At 35.2% G+C, this 22,995-nt stretch overlaps 1 protein-coding gene across 1 annotated transcript; it reads right to left on the minus strand.

Annotated features, from left to right (window-relative positions):
- Window positions 1-864: 864 nt before the first annotated feature.
- On the minus strand, window positions 865-10,722 carry LOC136820722 (uncharacterized). The gene is made up of 5 exons (XM_067076944.1): window positions 10,605-10,722; window positions 4,039-4,132; window positions 2,819-3,627; window positions 2,064-2,357; window positions 865-1,137 (listed from the first exon to the last, which is right to left on the minus strand). The coding sequence occupies exons 1-5, from the start codon at window positions 10,675-10,677 to the stop codon at window positions 1,121-1,123; spliced, it is 1,287 nt and encodes a 428-aa protein (XP_066933045.1). The 5' UTR covers window positions 10,678-10,722; the 3' UTR covers window positions 865-1,120.
- Window positions 10,723-22,995: the final 12,273 nt, after the last annotated feature.

Raw genomic sequence — 22,995 nt, forward strand, 5'->3', positions numbered from 1 at the left:
CCCCCTTGAAGCATTGAGTAACGTTTTTCGCTCCCAACTTTCATGACAATACACGTTTTTTCCTAAGAGCAATACGAGAACATAGAGCTTCGATGACAAAAAATTACGAACAAGTTGATAACATTTTGAGGCTTTACGGACGGAAGATGCACAAAAATACTCTCAACATAATGAAAATAAGAACACTTTAAGATCATTCTTTGAATACTCAAATTTAAGAACATCGGCAGGCTTAAAAGATTTTGGATGTTCTTAAAAAAAACATGTTTTGAATGTCATTCCTTAAAAAGTTTTTTTGTCACTCCACCTCCAGGTATAAGAAGCAATTTTTCAGACACATGTGTTAATTAATGAATAGCCATCCGTGGATACCGCCATTTCATGGAGGCTGTGTGAAAATGACGTCAAGGCTTCTTAGATCCCGTCTGTCACGTCACCCTCTTTCTTTTAATGGAGTCAGGTTGGGTTTTTCATTGTATTCTTGGCTTTTCTTCATTTTCCTTGCGGTAACTTTTGTGCTTTATTTTTCATTTTTCACTGTTTTCTGTTATGGTTTCCATGGGTGTTTTAGAAGAATATCAAACATTTTTGAATATTTTGGATGTTCTGAATTACTATATTTTTAAGCTTAAAAATGTTCTTATTTTCATCATTTTGTGAGTGATTTTGTCCTTTTTGCTTTAGAAGTTGGGTGTTTTAGAGCATGTGAGGTTCTTAACTTATTTCTAACATTTTGGCCATCGAAGCCTTATGTTCTTGTAGTCAAGAATGGAGTCATTTTGTCACTCGTTGGTTTTTTCCTTGCTGTGTTTATTATGTTCTATATTTACCAGTCAGTGAGAAAAAAAGAAGATTTTTGCTGAGTGCTGAACAAATAATATTTTCAACGTAGAAATACAGTAAAAGTATATAGTGTATGAGTGACTAGGTATCAAAAGTAAAAAATCTTACAATATAAGTGAATAATAAAAAAAGGATAAAATCATAGAATAAGCTTTAGAATGTTTGTATATTATTTTCACATGGTTTGTTGTAGTAATATGCTATGATGCAACTCCTGCATCTCCTTCAATGAAGCATCTCGTGGGTAACTCGACCTTCGTCACATACCTCCATTGTATCAGTAGTCACCTTTAACTGAAAAATAGAATTTACTTTAAAGTTTCATGCTTAATGCTAGACGATGCTATCGTCCGTTTAAAAGTCAGTAAACGCGGGAAAGAGTTAGGGCGTAAGGGCGGTTTAAGGGAAAAAAGTGGCAGTAGAGTTTTGGAGCAGAACACTGTAAACATTTCCGCCACTGCTTACCCCACCCGAATTTATCACGCCTCTCCTAAACTATTCCCTTTTTTAGTGATCTTGTGTAGACGATAGGATCGTCTAGCTTAATGCTCGACTTTGGAAAGCTATCATTTACTACACACCTGTCTCACAGTCCAGGTGTGACTCTTTCCCACAGTGGGGATGAAAATTTCTATAAAATGCCATTAGTTCTTTTGTTCCCAGCTCAAAAAATCCAGTGGAAAAACCCAATTGATCATCATGGTCTTGGAGTGCATTTTTTCCATTGAATTTTAAATGGCCTAAATGGTGGATAAAAGTAAAGTCAATTTCCCAGTGGGGCCGAAATTGTAGAAAAAGTCTTTTTTCCACCAGGATGAAATCTTGGCCAAATTTTCCGGGTCTGTGAAACGGGGGTGTTTTAGTCAACTCAAATTTAGTCAACTTTGTTGGAATTCAAGCTTCAGGATATTTAATTTTTTTGTTCTTAGTTAACGACACTCATTAATATCAACGAAAAGTTTAAGGGAAGTCTACAATAGAAAAAAATTGAATACGGGGTGGAGGATATAACATTTTTTTGAAATTTACCCCCGAACATCATTACTTTTGACCCCCCCCCCGGACAGCATATTTTTCACTACCCCCTGGACACTATATCCTCCACCCCCCATGCACGGTTATTTTCTGGAAGAGCCCAATACAAATACAGGTATTGCGAAATTCCGAAAAAATTTTCAATTTAAAGTAGTTGGCGGGAAAGTCAACAAAAAAATACTCACGAAACTTTTCAGTCCACCACATTTGGTTTTGACTTAATTTCAATTTCTCGTCCACGACTGTTTTCTTCAAGTGTGCATGGGCCTTCCATTGAGCCAGTTTGCAATCCAAATTTAAGACACACTCCTCATAGTTTGGTAAGGCTCTAGCTACATCACTCTTTGTTCCAGTATTAAGAATGACGTCTGAGAGATATTGCTTGCAGTTGTTGAAGGAAGAAATCATACTTGTAAGGTTGTTCAAACGCTCTTGTAGATACATTGATTTCATCTGTAATTTTGTTGTAGTACATTGATCTAAAACAAAGACTAGTACCAGTTTACAACTTATACAAATTTTGGGATTGTGTATTTCCATAGCTTACCTTATCGGGGAAAACCTCGTCGGGGAAAATTTTCGTCGGGGAAAAATTTGTCACTTGCTGGTAGTTGGTAAACGCATTAAGGCCGGGGAAAATTTTCGTCGGGGAAAATATTCGTCACTTGTCCAAAATTTCGTCACTTTTCCCCGACGAAGTTATCCCCGATAAGGTATATGGGTCCGTATATAGGCTATGATATTTCTTATGATATATATTTTGCATCCCTATCAAGAGACTTTCAAAATTAAAAGGTGTTACCATATTCAAGACAATTAGTACACTTCCTTGTTCCCTTTGTTCTATATACACTAGTCATACTGTAGTCCCAGTCCCCTCAAAAACGACTATTTATATTCGACTTAACGCACCCTTACGCATATTTTGATTTAAACATACCTTGATAGTTCATATTTGACATTTTGCACGGTAGCATGTTAGTGTCCATTTCACATTTGCAAAGTGGAACTTGAGTGGTCGTAGTCGTTGTTGTTGTCGAAGGGGTGGTCGTTGTCGTCGTTGTTGTTGGGGTAGTCGTTGTTGTTGTCGTTGTAGGGGTGGTCGTTGTTGTTGTTGAGTTGGTCGTCGTCGTTGTGGTGGTTGGGGTAGTTGTTGTTGTCGTCGTAGGGGTGGTCGTTGTCGTTGTAGGAGTGGTCGTTGTCGTTGTAGGGGTGGTCGTTGTTGTTGGGGTCGTTCTTCCATCAGTCTCAGGTGGACAGGCAATAGAAATCACTTTCTGTAGAACTCCATCATCCAACAAACTCTTGAAATCATCCACTTTGTGTGTATGCGCTGAATCACCAGCAATCAATTCCAAATTCTTCATATCAACTGAATTTCCAATTCCAAGGGCGAATATCTCAACGCCACGTTTTCGAATTGCCTCGCCCTTCTCTATATGGGCGGTCTCACTATCACCACGGTTAGCTTTTCCATCAGTCATCAGAATCACGAATTGTTTGGCGTCTTTCCTGTCTCCACATCCGTTCTGTTGCAGTGATTGGTCACCTTTGATCAAACCATCTTGGATGTTGGTAAAATCATCATGTCTGCCACGGTCTATCTGATCGATTTCACCAACGAATCCAGCAGTTGTGGTAAATTGATCGCAGGAGATTTCGATATATGCGTTTGTTGAGAAACTGGTATATGACATATGACTTCCATTACTGCTGATTGTCACTCTTTGGACAATGGTTTTAGCGAAACTAAGAATTAAAAAAAAATGTTTTGATGAGAGGATTTCAGTGCCTCGAGTAAATATCTTCATTTGATCATTCATTATCTACTTATTTTTTCATGTTGCTTTTTACTAAGAACAGCTACTATAATTACAGTATTGGAATATTTTTTAAATACTTTCAAGTACAAACTTGGCGAATCAGAACTTTGTGGATAGTCAAAATCTTGAAATTTACAACGAAAGACATTAATTCTTTAAAGACACTCTATTTGCGAATTCCGAGAATTCGTATGGGATTTTAGCATCAAATTGTCGATTATGCTACAAAACTTGATTTTGTCTTGACTGTGGCAATTTTTTATTCAGACCCGGTGTTCAGTTAAGATCAAATTCTTTTTAGCAAAAAGATTTTTCTCAAAAGCTTAAAAATTCATACCTTGTTAGATTTCTATATTCTTCAGCATCGATACTTCCAGAGGAATCAACGACCAATGCGATTTCTGATATTGTTGTTTTCGTACCACAGTTCACTACAAATATAATTATGAAACAAAGGTCGAATTTAGTCCCAGAGGTAATTCTATAACAACCACTACTTTGATTTCAATCGGTATTATATTTTAAAAGCTAGTAGATTTTATTTGCAGTTTGACATTTATTTCTATTTGTGTAAAAATCAGCCGTATGAAAAGCACGAACGACTTTATAACACGTTCACTGCCGAGCCCCTTTTTTCTGAAATCGAAAATTTAACCTCTCGGGACTTTATCGCAAGTTTGACTTTCAGAGGCTCCTGTGGTCTAACTTTTGCTTCAAATCAGCGGCGGATCTGAGGGGGTTCAAATGGTTCAGCTGAACCACCCCAACCCTTTTAGTACATAAAAAAAACAAAGACCCTTTCTTCAAGTGAAATCTAGTTTTCTGATCGGAACTGATTTTTCTTTTTGGTCATATCTCGATATTACTTTACCAGGGGTTGTATGCATGTGGCGTGCGTTTCCGTGGTGTGCGCGACAAACTTAGCTTTTTCCGCGCTAAAAAATCTTTAGGTTATGTGTGTACGGCGTAGCTAGCTTTCCCGCGCTGTAAAAAATCTTTGTTGTGACTTTTTGCGAAGCGAATATACATGAGCGAAGCAGTTTTGCTATCGTGCGCATGTACCTTTAAATTCTATATACCAGGGGAGCGCCAAGGAAAAATTGATGTGCGTTTTCTACGGTACCGAAAACATCATTTCGATCCATCAGGCGGCACTTTCTCATACATTTCTATCCGTCGCTTCCGTAAATTTGGAACAATTGGTTTTTAGTGTAGAGGATGTATACCAGATCTAAAATGCTGCGGAGATAATCTTGCCTTGAGTTTCTGTTTCGATTATCACTCTAATGTTTAAATTAGGAAATTTAAAAAAGAGATTGGAAAATCAGCGCGGGCTGGAAGCGTTCAAACGCTCGTTTTTCAAGAAGTCGTTGCATTGACTCGGGAAAAGATTTTCGAACTTTTCCAAATTCGAATGTTGACTCTGAATTCGAATGTTGACTCTGTCTTTGAAAAATAAAATCATTGTTGTTTTGAAAAGAGACGTTGGTGCTTTGAATTGAAAAGAAACGGTGCTTGATGAAAAGAAACGAAGAAAGCAGCTGGAGAAAGAAAGAAGATGGAATTTTTATTGTTTCGTCAACAGGACAGCAGCCTAAACGGAGTTGTTGCTTCGTTGCAAAAAGAGGTTCAAAGCTGGAAAATAAACTGTATTATGATGGTGGGAGAACCATTCCTTAGATGATTGGATCTTGGTAGTAGAGTCTAGAGAGCACAACATGAATTTGGAATTTTAGTATGTTTTGAAATGGGAAAAAGATAAAATATTTTGGATATGGCTAACCTGGAAGAATTTATTCCTCCTCTTATTGAGTGGAAGAAGAACTGTTTCTCTGTTGTTGTTTTTAAATTTTGGCTTGGCCGACCCTCGATGATATGGACTCCGTGGTTGTTGTTTGTTGTTTATGAATACGCATTGGTGGTCAGGGAAATAGAACATTGAAATGGGATTGTATTTTAAAGGATTTTATTGTTGGTAATGGTAATGTTAATGACTTGTAAAATGTCAAAATACATCGACAAAACTTGACCTTATTTTTATGATGCACTTTAACTGTTTTTAATTTTGTGCTACAATTAATACAGCCGAGAAAAAAGTCACAGATTTTTTTTAACTTTTTTATGTGAAGAGTTTGCTCCTGTTTGTCAACAACTCAAGGGTGAAAGACTTGTCATACTTGTCTCCAACATACTTAAGATTAAGAGCCTTTAGATTTCCCAACTTTGAAAAAATACACAGCCAGTAAAATATAGAGTTTTTGCTTAGTAGTATCGTTGAAGAATTCTTTCAAAATCTCAGATCTTTACTTTTTATCTGGTTTTTCATAATTTTCATCTCAGGATTTTACAGCGCTAATAGTTTTAATATAATTTTAGAACGTTGTTAAATTTTTCAGAATTTATGATGCAATTATACGATATTCCTAACTGCGTACGATTATTGAATTTTGAAATTGTATAAGTCGACTTATTTCCATTAAATTCTAGTCTTGAAATCCTCCTTCTTTTACATCCCTGTCTCAATAAACCGGGTGATGTTTTAAGTTTGTTTAATTTTGTTGCCTCTGGGTTCTCTGCAAGGGAAACTTTTTGAAGAGGCTAAAGGGGTATTTTTCGATTTTTCTACCGGAGACGAAATTTTTGCCAAGTTTTCCAGCGGGTATGTGACACAGGGGTGTTTATGTTAGTTCTTTCGTTAAGGGGTGTATCAAAAAATTGCAATTTTGAAAAAAAGTTTTCGAATGTTCTTTTTATAATTCGAACGTTCGAAATTAAAGATTCGAAACTCGAAAGTTCGATTTCGAACGCAAGGAATTCGAAACCGGAAGTAAAACAAGTTCAAAACAAAAACTAATAACTAAAAATACTCAATGCTTAAGGCAGACAAACTTTTCTGAGCAAAAACAATTTTTGAACTTTTTATTGAATATTCTTAGAGAGTAGAGAAGAGCATAATGGATTAAAGAAATATTTTTAGGGTATATAAGTCAAATTCATTTGAAATTGCTGATTTTCCAACGATTTGTGAAACAATTTGTATAATTTTCCTCAAATTCGTAGGAGTAAACGTCGTAAGTTTGTTGTACGCCTGAAGTGTTTGAGTAAATCTCTAAAGGGGCACAGTCTTCCTGGACCTGAGCAGTTGTATTTAGGGTTTTTATTTACGATTCTAGTGACCCTATAAATATTTTGCTTGCAACTTGCGAATCGAGTGACTTGCCTGAATCGCTTCGCAATTCTTATACATATACACTAGTTTTTGCGGGATTAATATCTAGCTGTGTTCTGTGCTAGGAAAATCTTTGATTTTGAACCTGGTTCAGAAAATGCATCCAGTGAAATGGCAAATTTGAGGTGGTTCAAGGAAATTTCTCGAAAATACGAGACCGACCGTTTTGAGCGTAAAAGATTCTCCTACAAAAATAACTTTTACCCGCATGTCGTCGCCGGCAAAATATTGAAATGATTTGAAAAGTAGCCATTCGTACGGCAAACGACCTCACTTCTTTGCAAGCGTTCAATGCAGTGTTTTACAGAAAGGAATTGAAGTCCTGAAAAGTGGTAATAATCAGGCAATTACTTATCTTTTTGAGGACATTTTTGGTTCAATTTAATCAGTAAATTTGAGAATCACACAACAATATCAATCAATGTATGATGATTTTGACAAAGACTCTGTGTGATGGAATTTTTATCTGCTTTTGTTTGATGTGGTGAAGAGTGACAAAAGAAAAAGACTTCATTCTGAGGAAACATTATTGTTTTGGTTTATCTTTAGAAGAAAAGCATTCATACCAACAAAAACAAAACTTAAATCAATTTTGCTTGATAAATGAAGTTTGGAATTTATTTATGGGAAAGGACTTATTTGTGAATATTTGGTGGAAGTTTATCGTGTCTTGAATATAATCACAAATTTACGTTTGGCTCTTCTCCCATCATCGGGCATCGGGAATATCACGGGGAAAAATCTACCTAGCTACATAGGGATCACGAGATTTGCGATTGGCTACGTTTCGAGAGATTCTTCTCCCATCATTGGACATTGATGAATTTCACATTGCTACGTTTCGAGAGATTCTTCTCCCATCATTGGACATTGATGAATTTCACATGGAAAAAAAGCTAGCTAGCTTTATTTTTGAAAACAATAATAGAAAAACAAAACAAAATTTGTTTTATAACAGAGACTGGAAGAAAGGTTAGGGAACAACATTTTAGCAATTTGATTGAATTTGGTTGAAGAATGAAATTTCTGGAAAGGTGAACCTTCATGCATGCTTCAAGATAATGTGATGCGAGGAAATATTTTTGGTTTCGTCATGTCATAAGAAGAGAGAGTTCATACCACTTTATACTTGCAAAACAAAACTAAGATTACTTTTACGTGGTCATATGAAAATATGGTGTACTTTTATACAAAAAGAGACATTGGTGACCTCTGAAAAAATTACCCTCTTTTGCTTAATTGTAGGTGGACATTTTGCAATTTTTTGGAAAAAATCACCCAATTAGCATTTTGTAATGACCTCTAATTTATCAAATTTTATGAATTTTCTCTGAGAGTACTGCCCCTGCATCTTCCACCCCCTACAAGTAAGCATAGAAGAGTACGATTGAATGCAGAATTTATGAAATGATAAATAACAACAATCTCTACCCAAAATAATTATAAACAACACTCCATACAATTGTGAAAGTTGAAAAAGTGCTTTCCTACAGATTGTTGATGATTACTGTTAGTACCTTTAATAATGCTTAAAAACATCAAACTTGAGAGCTCGAATTTCTTGAGTCTATTTGCACATAAAACACATTATATCAGTACTCATGGTGTACTCCACTTTTTGGCAATCTTTTATTTTTCCATCTTATTGTATTCCCTTGTATTATATGTATTAGATAAATAATCTCCTTTATTTTTTAACTTGATCACTGTTTTCAAAATATTATCCATTTCTGGTTTTATAATGTAAACATACACGTTTTTTTTTTTATAAGAACGTCAAAAATTTTCGAAGCCTTCGGATGTTCTTAGTTTTTTGGATTTGAAGCCTAAAAATGTTCTTAAAATGTTCTTATTTTCAGCATTTTTTTAGCATTTTGATGCAATTTCTTAAGAAATTGCATGTTTTTAAGTCTCCAAAGCCTTAGAATGTTCTTAGAATGTTCTTAAATTTTTGGGCATCGAAGCCTTATGTTCTTATATAGTTTGTTCTTATAAAAAAAAACGTGTACTCAACATGAAAAGTTTTTGCTTGATTGTCAGCCAATTAATTCGCTACAAAGAAATTCCATAAAAAATGGTTATAAGAATAAATTATCGAGCTTTTTTACTATGTTTTAAATATTCACGAAATGAAACTGAAGTGTGTAAAGTATTTAATAGTATAAATTGTCTTATTTTTTCTTCAAACTTTTCTTCAAAACCATTTATTTGCTCTTTTATCTATGGCTTTTTCAAAAACATTTTCTGCAAGAGCCATGAATATATAAAAGAATATACACCAAACAAGCAGTTCTGAGCATGCTCTGGGTGTCTGTTTTATTAAAATGAAAGGTTAAACCAAAGAATTATAAGAAATATAATACTAACTATATTTGCGTTTTATGAACGTTTTGTGTGATAAGATTGAAAAGAAGAAACTAGATGTGCGCAATTGCAGTTAGGGAATTTCCCAATGTATATATGAATATCACCACAAACGATTATTACGCGTTCAGCATCTGGCTGTTCAAGCCGGCTCAAAAGATAATTGGCCTACCGCCCTCCTTTCAACGCATGGGACCATTCAAAAAGTACGTACGCTCGAGAGGGGGGATACTCCCAAAAACGTACGAGGGGGAGGGGGTCCTTGAGGAGAAGTACGTACGCTCGTAATTTTTCCTAAACTGTCTTTTTTGGGAGAAGAACGCAATATTTTCACATCAAAAAATGGTTTTTGCGATTGTTATTTTTCATTTCTCCTTTGGTATTTTTGTTCATCTTATAGATTCTTTTAATTTCTTGAGACTTTGTTATAAATACGATTGGATGCCTACATATTCTACTGTTACAAGAGTTACACATTTCGACTTTGGTTAAGGGGTGTACTAAAAAGCGTACATACGCTGAGGAGGGGGTACACATAAAGCGTACAAGGGGAGAGGGGGAGTCAAAAATTTGCCATTTTCGAGCATACTTTACGAACATACTTTTTGAATGGTCCCCCGCTGAGGCCTATGTTTGGAGTTCATAGGTAATGGGAACTGCAGACGTGCAGGCGCTCATTAACGTCCCCCATGTTGAATGGAAAAAAGGTGACACCGCCCAAACAGGGCGGGTGCAAAATCTACGCCCCAAACGTTTGTTCCGAAAAATTTTTTTTGAAAAGAGATTTTTGAACCCCCTCAGAAAAATCCCAGATCCGCCTCTGCAAATGACTTCAAATTATATGTCAATCGACACAGTATTTTACGTAGATTTCAAAAATAGTTCTATTTATACTGAGACGATTAATTTATCTGAGACGAGCAATTTAGAAAATGAGCATTATGGAGGAGTGTACTTTCCATTCATGTTTCAATAAATAGGATCTCCTCCACAGATCACATTTTACGAACTTCTCGTCTCAGACGATTTTTCCCTCTCAGTATAAATGGAAATAATAGCTAGCAAAAAAATTCTGTCTTCAAATTACCCCCTCTTATTCCATCCCCCCGCTTATTAGAATTTAAAAATTTCCTACCCCCTGCTTATTCGGACCCCCCCTCCCAAGGGCTGTATCAAAAGTAATGGCCCTTTGAAAGCATTGCCGGTATTTTGACACCTCTGCTACGTTTATACTAGTAATCGGCAGTGTCCGTTTTAAAACGAAAGTGAACAGATAAAGCAGACATTTCGAATGTATTAAAGTAACTTACATCGCTGTGTTTGCTGTGCGCCTGTAGCAGTTGTAACAACTAGGATAGAAATCAAAAACTTAAGATTCATCATCTTGCTAATGTTTTGGTGCTTCTCCAAAAAGAGCTAGTGTTTTTCGAACAAATACATGGTACTTTTGAGCTTAAGTATGCTGGTCGTTTGAGAAAGTTAGGGGGTTGGCATGACGCTTATTGCACCTGATTTTATGTTATAAAGCTTTGGCTTTGATACCCCCGTTTCAATAGTATTCTCAGATTTGTCAAGTAAATAATTTAAAGGTTAACTTGTGACGAGAAATTGAACACGAAATCTAGAAGCCAAAGAATGCACGCTAAGGCTGTTGGCAATTATGATTAATTAAAGATTCAACTTAACGTAGTCAAACTTTTAGCAAGTTTAAATACGGGTTCAATTTTAGTATTTCTTACACTCTATTTTTAAAACTATTACACGATTTTTTTTATTAGAACCCAGTTTATAAGAACATTGAGGCTGAAATTCGTCAAAAAATTAAGAACATGATAGGAACAAGCCCAGCCTCAGTTTGGAAAAAAATGACAAGAAACTACAATTTTTTCCTCTTTTCAAGCAGTTTTAACCGAACTTAGGGATGGATTTTCTAAAATCGAGAGTCAAATATTGTCCAAATTTTACCAATTTAAAGTGCTTTTTATTTTGTATGATATTTTCGATTCAGAGTAGTCTGAAAATTTAAGAACGCATTTAAGAACAATTTAGGCTGAAAACTGCCAAAAAAATAAGCACAACCAGGCTCAGCCAAATTTTAGGTGTTCTAATAAAAAAACGTGTATATCGATTATGTAACGAGCTGTGGTTATTTCATTAAAATGAAACAGGAAATGGAGTGCTGGTGATCGAGCATGCGAATTCTTTAACGAAGAAATTTTGGTTTTTTCTATACAAGGTTATCACTTGAATGACACTTCTTTTCGTGTTGCGGAAAATCACATCGTTTAACGAGGCTATTGTTATTTAGGAGCACAACCAAATTTTTGAAAAGAATTTGGATGGGAAATTTAGTGGTTTAATTTCCCATCCAGAAATCTCGGGGTTAACCCTTCGTGCTTGGAAGTCTTTGCAGTGAGCTTACATATTTTGTATCAGCTTAATTATCCCTGCATCAGTGTCTTGGTCAAATCAGTTTCGGTCATGGAAGCCTCGTTGAAAACAATCCTCGAAAATATTCCGGTGAAAAATCTGTCAGCAAGGAGAAAATATCATTTTATTATTATTTGAATTTGAAATACGATAGATAAACTTTAATCTCATAACAGATCATCCAAAAAATTATCTCTAAAGAACAAAGCGGTGCGCCAACCTTGGCAGATTTTCTTACATAGTCATGGCCTTTGGAGTGTGTACGTGCCGAGCGCGGAGTACCAGATACAGCTTGGAGATTAGATAAACTAAAGTCCACATAATGATAAAATAATACGCAGCAGAGACCAAAACAGCAGTGGCTTTTGATATAAAATATTTGAATAGTCAGGCATAGCATTAATTTAATAACAAAAGCTGGGTTTTCATTGATAAAACTTGTTGAAGTTAAGGAGACATTCGATTTGTGAAGACTCTACTGTAAGCTGTAATTTGCGGTACTTATAAAATACGCCGTAAAATAGCAAGCAAACATCAATAAGCAGTCCAGAAACGACCGTTTTGTATATAAATTTTCATTTTATGCTCGCGACAAATAACTTCCTTTCACGCGTAAAAAGTTTGTACCCAACAATTTTATTTTCCTTTTCGTTTTACTTTTTGAGCTACTGAAGAGCTTTTTCCTTCAGAAATACTAAGAATTCATTTATTTGAAAACACAGAAGACCGTATTATTAGGGACATGTATTTTTTTAAAGAAAATTTTCTCCCTTCCTTTTTGAAAGTCTTCGCTTTTAATATAATAAATTTTTCCTTCGAAAATACCAAATACTTTTCCTTTAAAATTACAAATATCTTTAAAAAAACACTTTTTCGAAAAAACAAGCGATTTTTTTTCAAAAGGAAGAAAAACAAAAGAATATAATATAAAATGTGTGAAAATTGGAAAGGAAACAAAAATTCACTACCTTGGGTAGCACGATGGACAAGATGAACGGGTTATTCTACTCTTCTCAAGTCTTATATTTATATCATAACAAAGATAACAAAGGCAAAATCATCATCAGCTTGTCAAAACTCCGACTAATATTTCAAAAATGACTCAAAAGTATGGAATAATTTTAGAGAGCATGGGATTGAAATTGTGATAATCTTATATGCTCTCAACATTTGGCATACTATTTTCTTCAAGTCATAAAAAATTATTGGAGTTACAAAAAATATTCAAAAGTATACACGCTGTGTATATGTCTGCATTTCAGAGTTGAAAAATGTTGATGAAATATGTTGCAAACTTATGAAAAATTTGAGAATAATTCTTTTCTGAATTTCTAGTAATGCTCAAGCTCTATCAATCCTTTTACTTAGATAATTCGGAAATTCAAAGCAATAAAACTGTGACGAAACACTGTCGAATTCTTTGTACCAATTTTGAAATACAGGCGGCAACGACGCGGCAACGAAGGCTCGCTAAAGAAGATAGATGTCCAGTCGTTTATATAGTTTTCCTGCATTTTGCAAGAGAAAGAACCTAAAGCGAATCCTTGTATTTTTCAAGGAAAATCGGAAAATCGACCAACACAAGTTCGTGTATTTCCCAAGGAAAAAAATACGAAAGATAATTTTGATATGTTTCAATAGAATTATCTAAACCTTTTTTACACGTTTTTTTTTTATAAGAACATAAGGCTTCGAGGCCCAAAAATTTAAGAACATTCTAAGAACATTCTAAGGCTTTGGTGACTTAAAAACATGCATTTTCTTAAGAAATTACATCAAAATGCTCAAAAAATGCTGAAAATAAGAACATTTTAAGAACATTTTTAGGCTTCAAATCCAAAAAACTAAGAACATCCGAAGGCTTCGAAAATTTTTGACGTTCTTATAAAAAAAAAACGTGTATGCGACTTTTCAGTTTCACCAAGTAGATTTTTCAAGAAAAATCGCTTTCTGTCTTAAAAAAAATTATTGAAAATGGTAGAATTACTTTGATCATCGAATCGAAACTTTATTAGCAAGGAAAGAAGATCTTTCGTTGCTAAAATCTACTGCAATCATTTGCAATCAACTTTCATTTACGTAAACGATCTACATAACACATCGAAACTACTTGATTTTATACTATTTGCTGACTAATCTTTTCTATTCAAACAAAGACCTAAAAACACTTTTTGAAGTAGTTAACAATGAACTTAACCTTATAAATAACTGGTTTGTCGCTAACAAATTATCACTGAATGTTAAAAAAACGAAGTACATACTTTTCTGTAAACGCAGTAAAGTTGACGACCTACCTTTAAGACTCCCTTCCTTACGAATTAACGATACAGAAATTAAACGAGTTTACGATACAAGCTTCCTTGGAGTAATAATTGACGAATCCTTAAATTGGAATAAACACATTAAAACCAAATCTCTAAAAACATCGGAGTTCTTTTTAAAGCTAAGCAAGTCCTTGAACTAAACTCGCTCAAAAAACTTTACTTTGCATTTATTCACAGTTATTTAAATTATTGTAACATAATATGGGGTAGTACTTTTAAATCGAACTTAAAAAAACTCTTTAGTAAACAAAAACATGCACTCCGCATCATGTTTGGTGTAAATAAATTTAGTCCGGTTAATCATCACTTTAAAGACTTAGGCGCGCTTAATATCTATCAAATAAACATCTACCCATAGAGGTATAAAGAAAGACAGGAGATGAATTTGTCGGTAATTGGTCGTTAAAGTCTTTTGATTTCTTTTATGTAATAAATCAAAAGAAATTCTAGGCTCGCCCGACGAAATACGACTTTTTAGTAGAACTCAAGTCTGTTCTGTACATTCTTACTTTCAACATCGAAGATTTCTAGCCTTCTAATATACGAGAATAAAATAAAATTTAGCTCCACGAAATAAGTTTGCGTTCAATTTTGGCATCCATTAAATTTTGTTTTGAAAAGATATTTTCTCTAGCCAGAAAATAAAAAGTTCTTTATAAGCACACACAATTTCAGACCCAATTTGTAGACAAAAGGTCGCTGGAGAATTTTGGAGGAAAGTATTAAGCAATAGGGTTCACCTTGAAGAAAATGTTGATCGAAAAATCTTGTCATTTGATGAAGGATTGCAAAGTTTACAGGCCCTTTTTTAGTCCAAATATTTTCTTACACCAATGTCAGAAACAATGAATCTCGTCTCATCTTATTTCCAACACTTAAGTTAGTCAATAAGATTTCACCTATCAACAAAAGAACTCATTAAAAATGCACGATATATGAGATTATGAGCATGCCTACCTCGTAATTTTTTTAATCGTAGGGCGAGCATGGTTACAATAGCATACTTCTCCTGTTTCTTTATACCTCCATGATCTACCAGACAATTGCATTTATGCAAAGCGTTAAAACTAAAACCTGTCCTGACTTATTTTTGAACCAATTTCCTCAAATAAATCATAAATACCAAACAAGATACTCAAAAAATGCTTTTAAAATACAGGGTGCACGATTAGATGTCAAAAGGTTTGCTATTAGATAAGGGGTCCTTTTATGTGGAACAATGTTCTTAGTAGTGATCTCAAAGAAACTTGTGGAGAAAAATCAAAACTATGTTTCCAAAATGCTGTAAAGAAATATATCTTTAAACCCTACCTACTGAGAGCTATTTGGGTCCCTTAGAACTGAAAGGGGGGGCACATAGTGCCCCCCCCCCCCCGTGGATAACTTAGGATAGGAGCATTATTTGGTTACCAAATTTGGTACAGCAATGCTTAAACATATAACAAACAAATTTATCAAATTTTTTTTTGGAAAATTGAATGCAATTTTTGATGACGTCATCAATTGTATCAACAATTTGCAAAAATCAACCAAAAAACTCAAAAAAAATGATGTTTCTTAAAATTGCTATTAAAACAGAAGGAGAAAAACATTCTCCTTCATTTTGCTTTTATTTGAAAGCTTTTACAATGTACTAAATGGAAATTAAAATCTAAATCAATAATTTTGTCGAGACGTTCTACTATAGCGCGCCAAAACCGAAGAAAATGTTTTAAACTTTCAAAACCGCGTAAAATCAGAACATTTCAACTTTTTCAAGTCAGGGATACTTTTTTTGTCATATTTATATTTATTTTTTGCTGCTAATTCTACTTTAAGATGTAATAGAGGCAGTACAAATGAAATGGACCATTAAAGTATACCTGGTAACATGTTATTGTATCTTGGAGTAAGCACATAAAAAAGAGCAAAATAGCCTGCGCTGCAGTTGTGGGATGGTAGTGGTCACCGACAAACCTGTCATTAGGACTAAAATAATTGACCAATGAAAAAAATTTTTTAACCAAAACATTCCCCATAAAATTTGATGAAAAGTCATAAAATTTCAGCTTCATAGCCTCACTAGTTAAAAAATGCCAGCCAATTTTCTAACAGGGGGTAGGGTTAACACAGATGTTGAGAAATATTACTAAATGACAATTTATCATATAGGTGTAAATAAATTATATAATCCTTTTTTTCTTCTTTATTCTTTTATTTCTCGTTTTCTATTATATGAAACATGTAGCAGATGTAAATAAACACTTTCGCAATCAAGGGGATAGGTGAAAAGGTAACAATGCCTTCTTCTATCTCCTGCGAATGTTTTTAGCGTAAACCATTTTTTATCTCACAAACAATAGCTATAAAACTTTTAACGTGTAATTTTATGATAGCTTAGTGATTAAACGCAAATAATTAAACGAAAAAAAAAAATCAAGAGTATCTACTTTGAAAGAAAATTAGGTATTTAAAAATGAAACGGAAGATTAACGTTCAACTTCAATTCAAACAAATTTTCAAAAAAGAAGATTAAAGAAATAGGAAAAACTACATGTTTTCATGGCTTTCATTTTAAGGCTAAAAATTGACCAATTGGAAGGTCAATGAGGAATACGATTTATGTATAATGCCTATTACAGATGTGATGTCCAAAACTATGAGAGAAAAAAAGTTAATTCCCCCGTAAAGCAAAAGCCCTAAAACTCGTGACAGTCTCTTCTTGTTACTAGTACGTCTGAAGTAGTTTGTAAAATAGTAGACTTTCGATAGTTCGATTCTTTCCATTATATATAGTACTTTTCCATTCAAAATTTAAAATCGGAAAGACTTTTTCCACGAAAGTTTTCCTCTGAAAAAAATACAACAATTTATGAATATTTTTCCTTCGAAGTACAAAGAATTTTACCAAAAATCACTTTTTGGTGGTGAGATAGTATAGCTTGAGATGAAATACATAGCTAGACAATATCCAATATCGCTACTAGCGATCGTCGGCCTCGTGGCCCTATATTCCGAGCTATATTCCTTATCTATATGGCACCCAAATGGTGAAATTTTCATCCGACACGCTAAAGCTCTGGAAGGTCGGGAAAATTTTCAACATCTGCTGGAAGGTTTACATTACGGAATTTTGCGAAACCGCGTCAAGAATTTTTCAGCGGGAGGTCTGGTAACCCAGCCCTCGTTTTCGGGGATTGGCGGGTCCAACCAAAATATTTTTACCTTTATATACAAGGGCTGTTGAGCCCGACTGAGAGGATGTGCACATCAAAGGCCAACTATCATTCCTCTTCGATGGTAAATTGGCCCGCTCCCTTTAGAGCTTTAGCGCGAGCGGCCGCCAATCCGCCATCGGAATTATCTGGCACCCGATGTAGAAATTTTCTTCCGACACGCTAAAGCTCTGAAGGTCGGGAAAATTTTCAACATCTGGAAGACATACATTACGGAATTTCGCCTGACCACGTAATTTTTTAGAAAAATGGGCCCGAGTGCAATTTGGACAGGGAAGGTGTCATGGCCGACAAAATTTGGGTAAGAAAAAACTTCAAAAGGTTTCACGAAATAAATTCAAATACAAAACTTTTTGGAGAAGGAATCATGCAAAATATTATCATTCTTTTCACAAGGAGGGCATGTACAAATACTCAAATAAGTATTTTTCCTTCTTTAAACTGATCACAGAAGCAAAAACAAAATAGAAATAACATTGTACACAAAAAAGCCTGAAAGAAGAGAAAAGTCATAATCACCCGGGGGGGGCACTCAAGGTAAATGACCTACCAGACGTTCGGCCCTTAAGGGTAGGTTTTTCATAGTTCAGCTAGTGCACTGTAAGGGTAGGAAATTACAAAGCTGCACTGAACTGCACTGTAAGGGTAGGAAATTGTGATAAAAGGCCAATTTTCTGGTAAAATTGGGACAAAATTGGTCAATTTTGGAGGAAAAATTCCACATTTTCTTGGAAAATTGCAAAAATTTTCGCCCTTGCGGGCGAGAAATTTTGAAAAAGTGCACTGTAAGGGTATGATTTTTCATGGAAATTCACTGCATTGTAAGGGTCCGATTTTAGAAGCCAAATTTTGGGCCGAACGTATGGTCGTTTTCAGATCGAGTGCCCCCCCCGGGCATAATCAGCATCTATAATAACACTAAAAGAAAAACTTAAGCTATAGAAAATGAACACTAACCCTCAATGAACACTTTTGTGAAGTTTAATAAAGATTTTATCCAAAAAACTTCAGTTCTGAAACACTGAAGTCGGTTTGTCGGTTGTCGGCCGGTGGACAACAGTTATATTTGGAGGACGGTCTAAGACAGATAATAACATGAAAGTTACTGATAAAAGCCTAAACCCATAGGAACATACCTGCTTTAGTTTCTTTGGTCTTTGAATGGTATAAAATTTGAGAAAGTGCAGAAAAAATCAGCCATCAAAAACAAACAAAAGCTATGATTATCAACTTTTCTTTGGTAGAAACACATTTTTTGGGTTGGTGCACATACAGAAATTACACTGGATACTAAAACTAATATTCAGGGAGTGATAAATACAGTTAAACTACAAAAAATCCATCAAAAGAAACCAAAAACAACCATAACAGCACACCTTTTTTGAAAATTACATCAGCCATGTTGTTTGTAATTTTTGCCGACATACTCATGACGTGGTAACTAACGACAGTGATTTGACGGTCTTTTTGAGGCGCCAGATCTCAAAAAAACAATTTTTGAGCGTTCAGCACGGCCCCGAAAATGAGGGCTAAACTTATGTCGGCACATCAATGGATGACTACTATTTCTCTCCGATGGTATATTGGCCCGCTCCTTTAGAGCTTTAGCGTGGGCGGCCGCCAATACGCCATCGGAATATCAGATAACCATCGGAATATCAGATGGCCCTACCTTATCGACCTTATTGGGGAAAATAATGTCGGGGTTTTAATTAGTCGGGGAAAACTTCGTCACCTCTAGAGGCATTTTCGTCACTTTTCCCGATCAAAATTTCAAATTCGTCACTTTTCCCCGACCAAATTTACAATTTGCAAATTTCACTTCCACCCGACTAAATTGTCCAAATGAAATGGTTTCCTTCACCAGCTCGAAAATATTGCTTTTGATTCGACGTTTAAAGCACTAATTTCGGTTAATAAAGGCGTAAAAAATTTGGATTTGAATTGTCGGGAATAAATTTCGTCGGGGAAAGATTTCATCACCCCCTCAAAATTTTCGTCCCTTTCCTCCGACATTTTTTTCTATCCAATATATGGCCCTATATTCCCCGCATGCGACTACCATAATTTGACCGATTTGAACAATAGCGCTTTTGTTCAATTTGGGACTCTCGTCCAATCAGATTGCCGTATTGTGTCAAATTTTCCCAAATTTGACTGTTGGATTAATAGAGCTGTGTCAAATTATTGTTTCATTTCAAATTTGGGATTATACTGCAATGTGATTGGTCTGTGCAAAATTTGAGACCATCCTGCGATTTGATTGGCCGAGAAAACGAAAGCGTTTTTGAAACAAAATGGCTACCCGAAGCGACAAGCAGGAGCAAAGCTACTTATAGCAAAAAACAGTCTAAATTTGAGCTGAAAATTGGTCATTTCTTGGTGATATTTTGGATATAATTATATTATACGATATATATGGTGAATAATGTTTCTCAATTGATATGGAAAGCTTTGGAAGGAACTTTCTAGAGAATTTCTGCTCTTAATCATGTTGAAAACATACATATATTTGGCTATCCTACCCAGATGCATAAAACCAAAACTTGGATTGGAACTTCCTTAGAGCAAACCAAAGTTTTGATTGACAGCTATTCTGATTGACAATTTAAAGCAATAGTTTGATGACGTAACTGAAAAAGCGACCTCGCCAGGATTCAAACCTGGAATCCCCTGATTCGTAGTCAGATGCCTTATCCGTTGAGCCAAAAAGGGCCACGAGGCCGACGTTCATTTTATGGTGACGGATTGTGTATTGTCTAGCTATGAATTTCGTCTCAAGCTATATACTACACGTTTTTTTTTTTATTAGAACCTAGTTTATAAGAACATATAGGCTGAAATTCGTCGAAAAATTAAGAACATCTTTAGAACATGCCCAGCCTCAGTTTGGAAAAAAATGACAAGAAACTACATTTTTTTCCTCTTTTTAAGCAGTTTTAACCGAATTTAGGGATGGATCTTCAAAAGTCGAGAGTCAAATACTGTCCAAATTTTGCCGAATTTAAGTGCTCTTTATTTTGTATCATATTGTCGATTTAGAGTAGTCTGAAAAATTAAGAACGCATTTAAGAACATTTTAGGCTGAAAATTGCTAAAAAAAATAAGCACATCCAGGCTCAGCCAAATTTTAGGTGTTCTAATAAAAAAAAAAACGTGTATCTCACTACCAAAAAGTGATTTTTGGTAAAATTCTTTGTACTTCGAAGGAAAATATTTATAAATTGTTGTATTTTTTTCAGAGGAAAACTCATTGAAAATGAGTCTTCTGTACCCGACCCATATTTTTCTGAAGGTCTTTCTGTAGAAGAATAAATCAAATTTATCTCGCCTTACAGCGAAAGGAAAAAAAAGCTACATACCGAACTAGGTCTAGGGTCCAGGCCGCCCGCTGCAAAATCCTTGAAGTAATCTAAACCTTCCATTGGCGTGTCGCATGAAAATGTCTGTATCTGGCTGCCAGTTAAGAAAAAGTGTTGAAATTACGCCGCTTTTGGGATGGCGGATTGAATCCAGCGCTTTCTTTGTTTTCACGCGGCGGTAAATTAAAATTTAACTTCTAATCCGGCGTATGAAAACCTTGCACGCGGCTTACATGGGAAACTATCTTTTGCTTTGGTCAGATCGACTGTTTTATGACTTTTATGTATTCGGGGGAGTAGAACACCCAAGAGAACTGTAGCTCATACCATGGACATAAACATTACAGAGTAATGATAATATAATAATCACATTACATGTAATGTGATCTCAACTGATTATGTATATGTATATACTTTTTGAGCGTTAGGCTAAAGTTTGTGTTTTTTCTTTGATTTTTCAATCAATTTTCTTTTTACAAGTTCTTGTAACATTTTGTAGAAGTTCTTAAGAGAGAAATATCTGATTTATTCGTTCACTTGGAAAGTTTAGATGGGAAATAAGTGCCCGGGGGGGCACTTAGGCAAAAATAGGTACGGGGACGTGCCGCTGGTCAGGGTACCTTTTTCAGTGTTGCAGAATTGCTGACAGGGTATCTAAAATTGCAAAATCCTGATCTGACAGGGACGCAATTTCATTATGTGTGTCTGACAGGGTCTGTTTTTGCCGTTTTTGCATGTAGAGTTCTTTTTCAAATCGTTTTGACGCGGCGGTGAGCAGCCCCCTGCGAGGGGCAAACAGCTTTTTGCAAATACTTATCACACGACCAACACAGGCGTTTTGCTGCTGTTGTCTCGCACCACACGCCCACCATTGCGCCCTCTTAAAGGGATCGAGGCTAATTTCATAGATACCTCTTTTTTTTTCAACTGTTATGTTTTGTTTCTTCCCATATCGTTGAGACATTCCGCTGTAGGCTTAGAACAGCTGTAGAACAGAACAATACTCTCGACTCTTCTGTATTAGTCTCATTGACATCCTCTCGTCCTCTTTGTAAAAGCGCCGTTTTAAAGCTTATACTTGCAAAATAGTCCTTTCAAACCTAGACTTCGTCAGCTCTGATTTTGAGAACCTTACCGTAGGATCACATAAGATTCCGATTCCTGCTATAACATTCCACTTGCCACTTGAAAACAGATGGTAGTTAGTTCCGAATAGTTGAAAACAATGAAACAAATTGGCCGATTATAAAAATAATCAAAACATTACTCCTTTTTGCGTTTTATGATTTCCCAGCTTGGATTAAATCACTTTTTCTGCCGGTATGCCCGGGAAAACTAGCGGAATGATCCCGGAAAAGCGCCAGTGGCTAGAGCAGGAATCGGAATCTTATGTGATCCTACGGTAATCCTGGAAACGGATATCTGAAATTTATCTACGTTCATTATTACGTTTTTTGAAACTTTAGCGTTCTATTTGTTCTTGTACATATAATATTGTATGACCTTTTTAGCTTTGAAACACATTTTGTGGAAGTAGAGAGTGATGATTTTGAATAATATTGAAGATATGTTTACTTTGTAATTTCATAACTCTCGTCGTCGATTCTTTTGGTCGGTTTTCCAGGTATTGAGGTTTAATGTTTATGCAACGCTGTAGTTTTTAGCCTGGAAATGTTGATATCACGTTATACTTTACGAAAAACGCGAAAAACGTGTATAAAGAGTAGGTTTTTAACATAAAATCAGACATAGAATCTGACAGGGTATAGGTTTTTCACAGTAGAATCTGACAGGGTAGGTTTTCCATCGAACTTTTCTTCTGACAGGGTTTATTTTTCATCAAATTTCATTTCTGACAGGATCGACTTTTGAAACTCCAGCGGCACGTCCCCGTCGGTCGTCAAGGTCAGTGCCCCCCCCCGGGAATAAGTGGTTTCATTTCCCATTCAAGAGTTTTCTCTCTAGCTCATATCGGTGCTTTAAGGGCTCTGGACCTTTTTTTGATTTTACATAGAATTTAAAAATCGAAAAATTGAGATGAACAAATTAAATGAAGAAGAAAACGAAGAGTTTTTCGAAGAAGAGTATTTCACCTGTCAAAGCCCTAATCTCGGTAAAAATCAAACATTTTGGAATTTTTTTTGGTTCAAGTGATGTATCTATTTAGTATCTAAAAATACAATTTTTTGTGGAAGTATCTTTCCTTTAAATCGCCAAAAAACCTCATTTTTTGGCAACACTAAATTTCCATACAAAAACAGCTATAACTTGGGATGTAGCCAAATAGAAAATCAAAAGACGGATGATACGATGACCTTTCATCTACTGGCCAAGTTTTCTTTTTTAACTATGGCGTAACTGCATCTAAAA

Source organism: Clytia hemisphaerica, unplaced genomic scaffold, assembly GCF_902728285.1.
Source record: "Clytia hemisphaerica strain Z4C2 unplaced genomic scaffold, Clytia hemisphaerica genome assembly, whole genome shotgun sequence".
Taxonomy (NCBI): Eukaryota; Metazoa; Cnidaria; class Hydrozoa; order Leptothecata; family Clytiidae; genus Clytia; species Clytia hemisphaerica.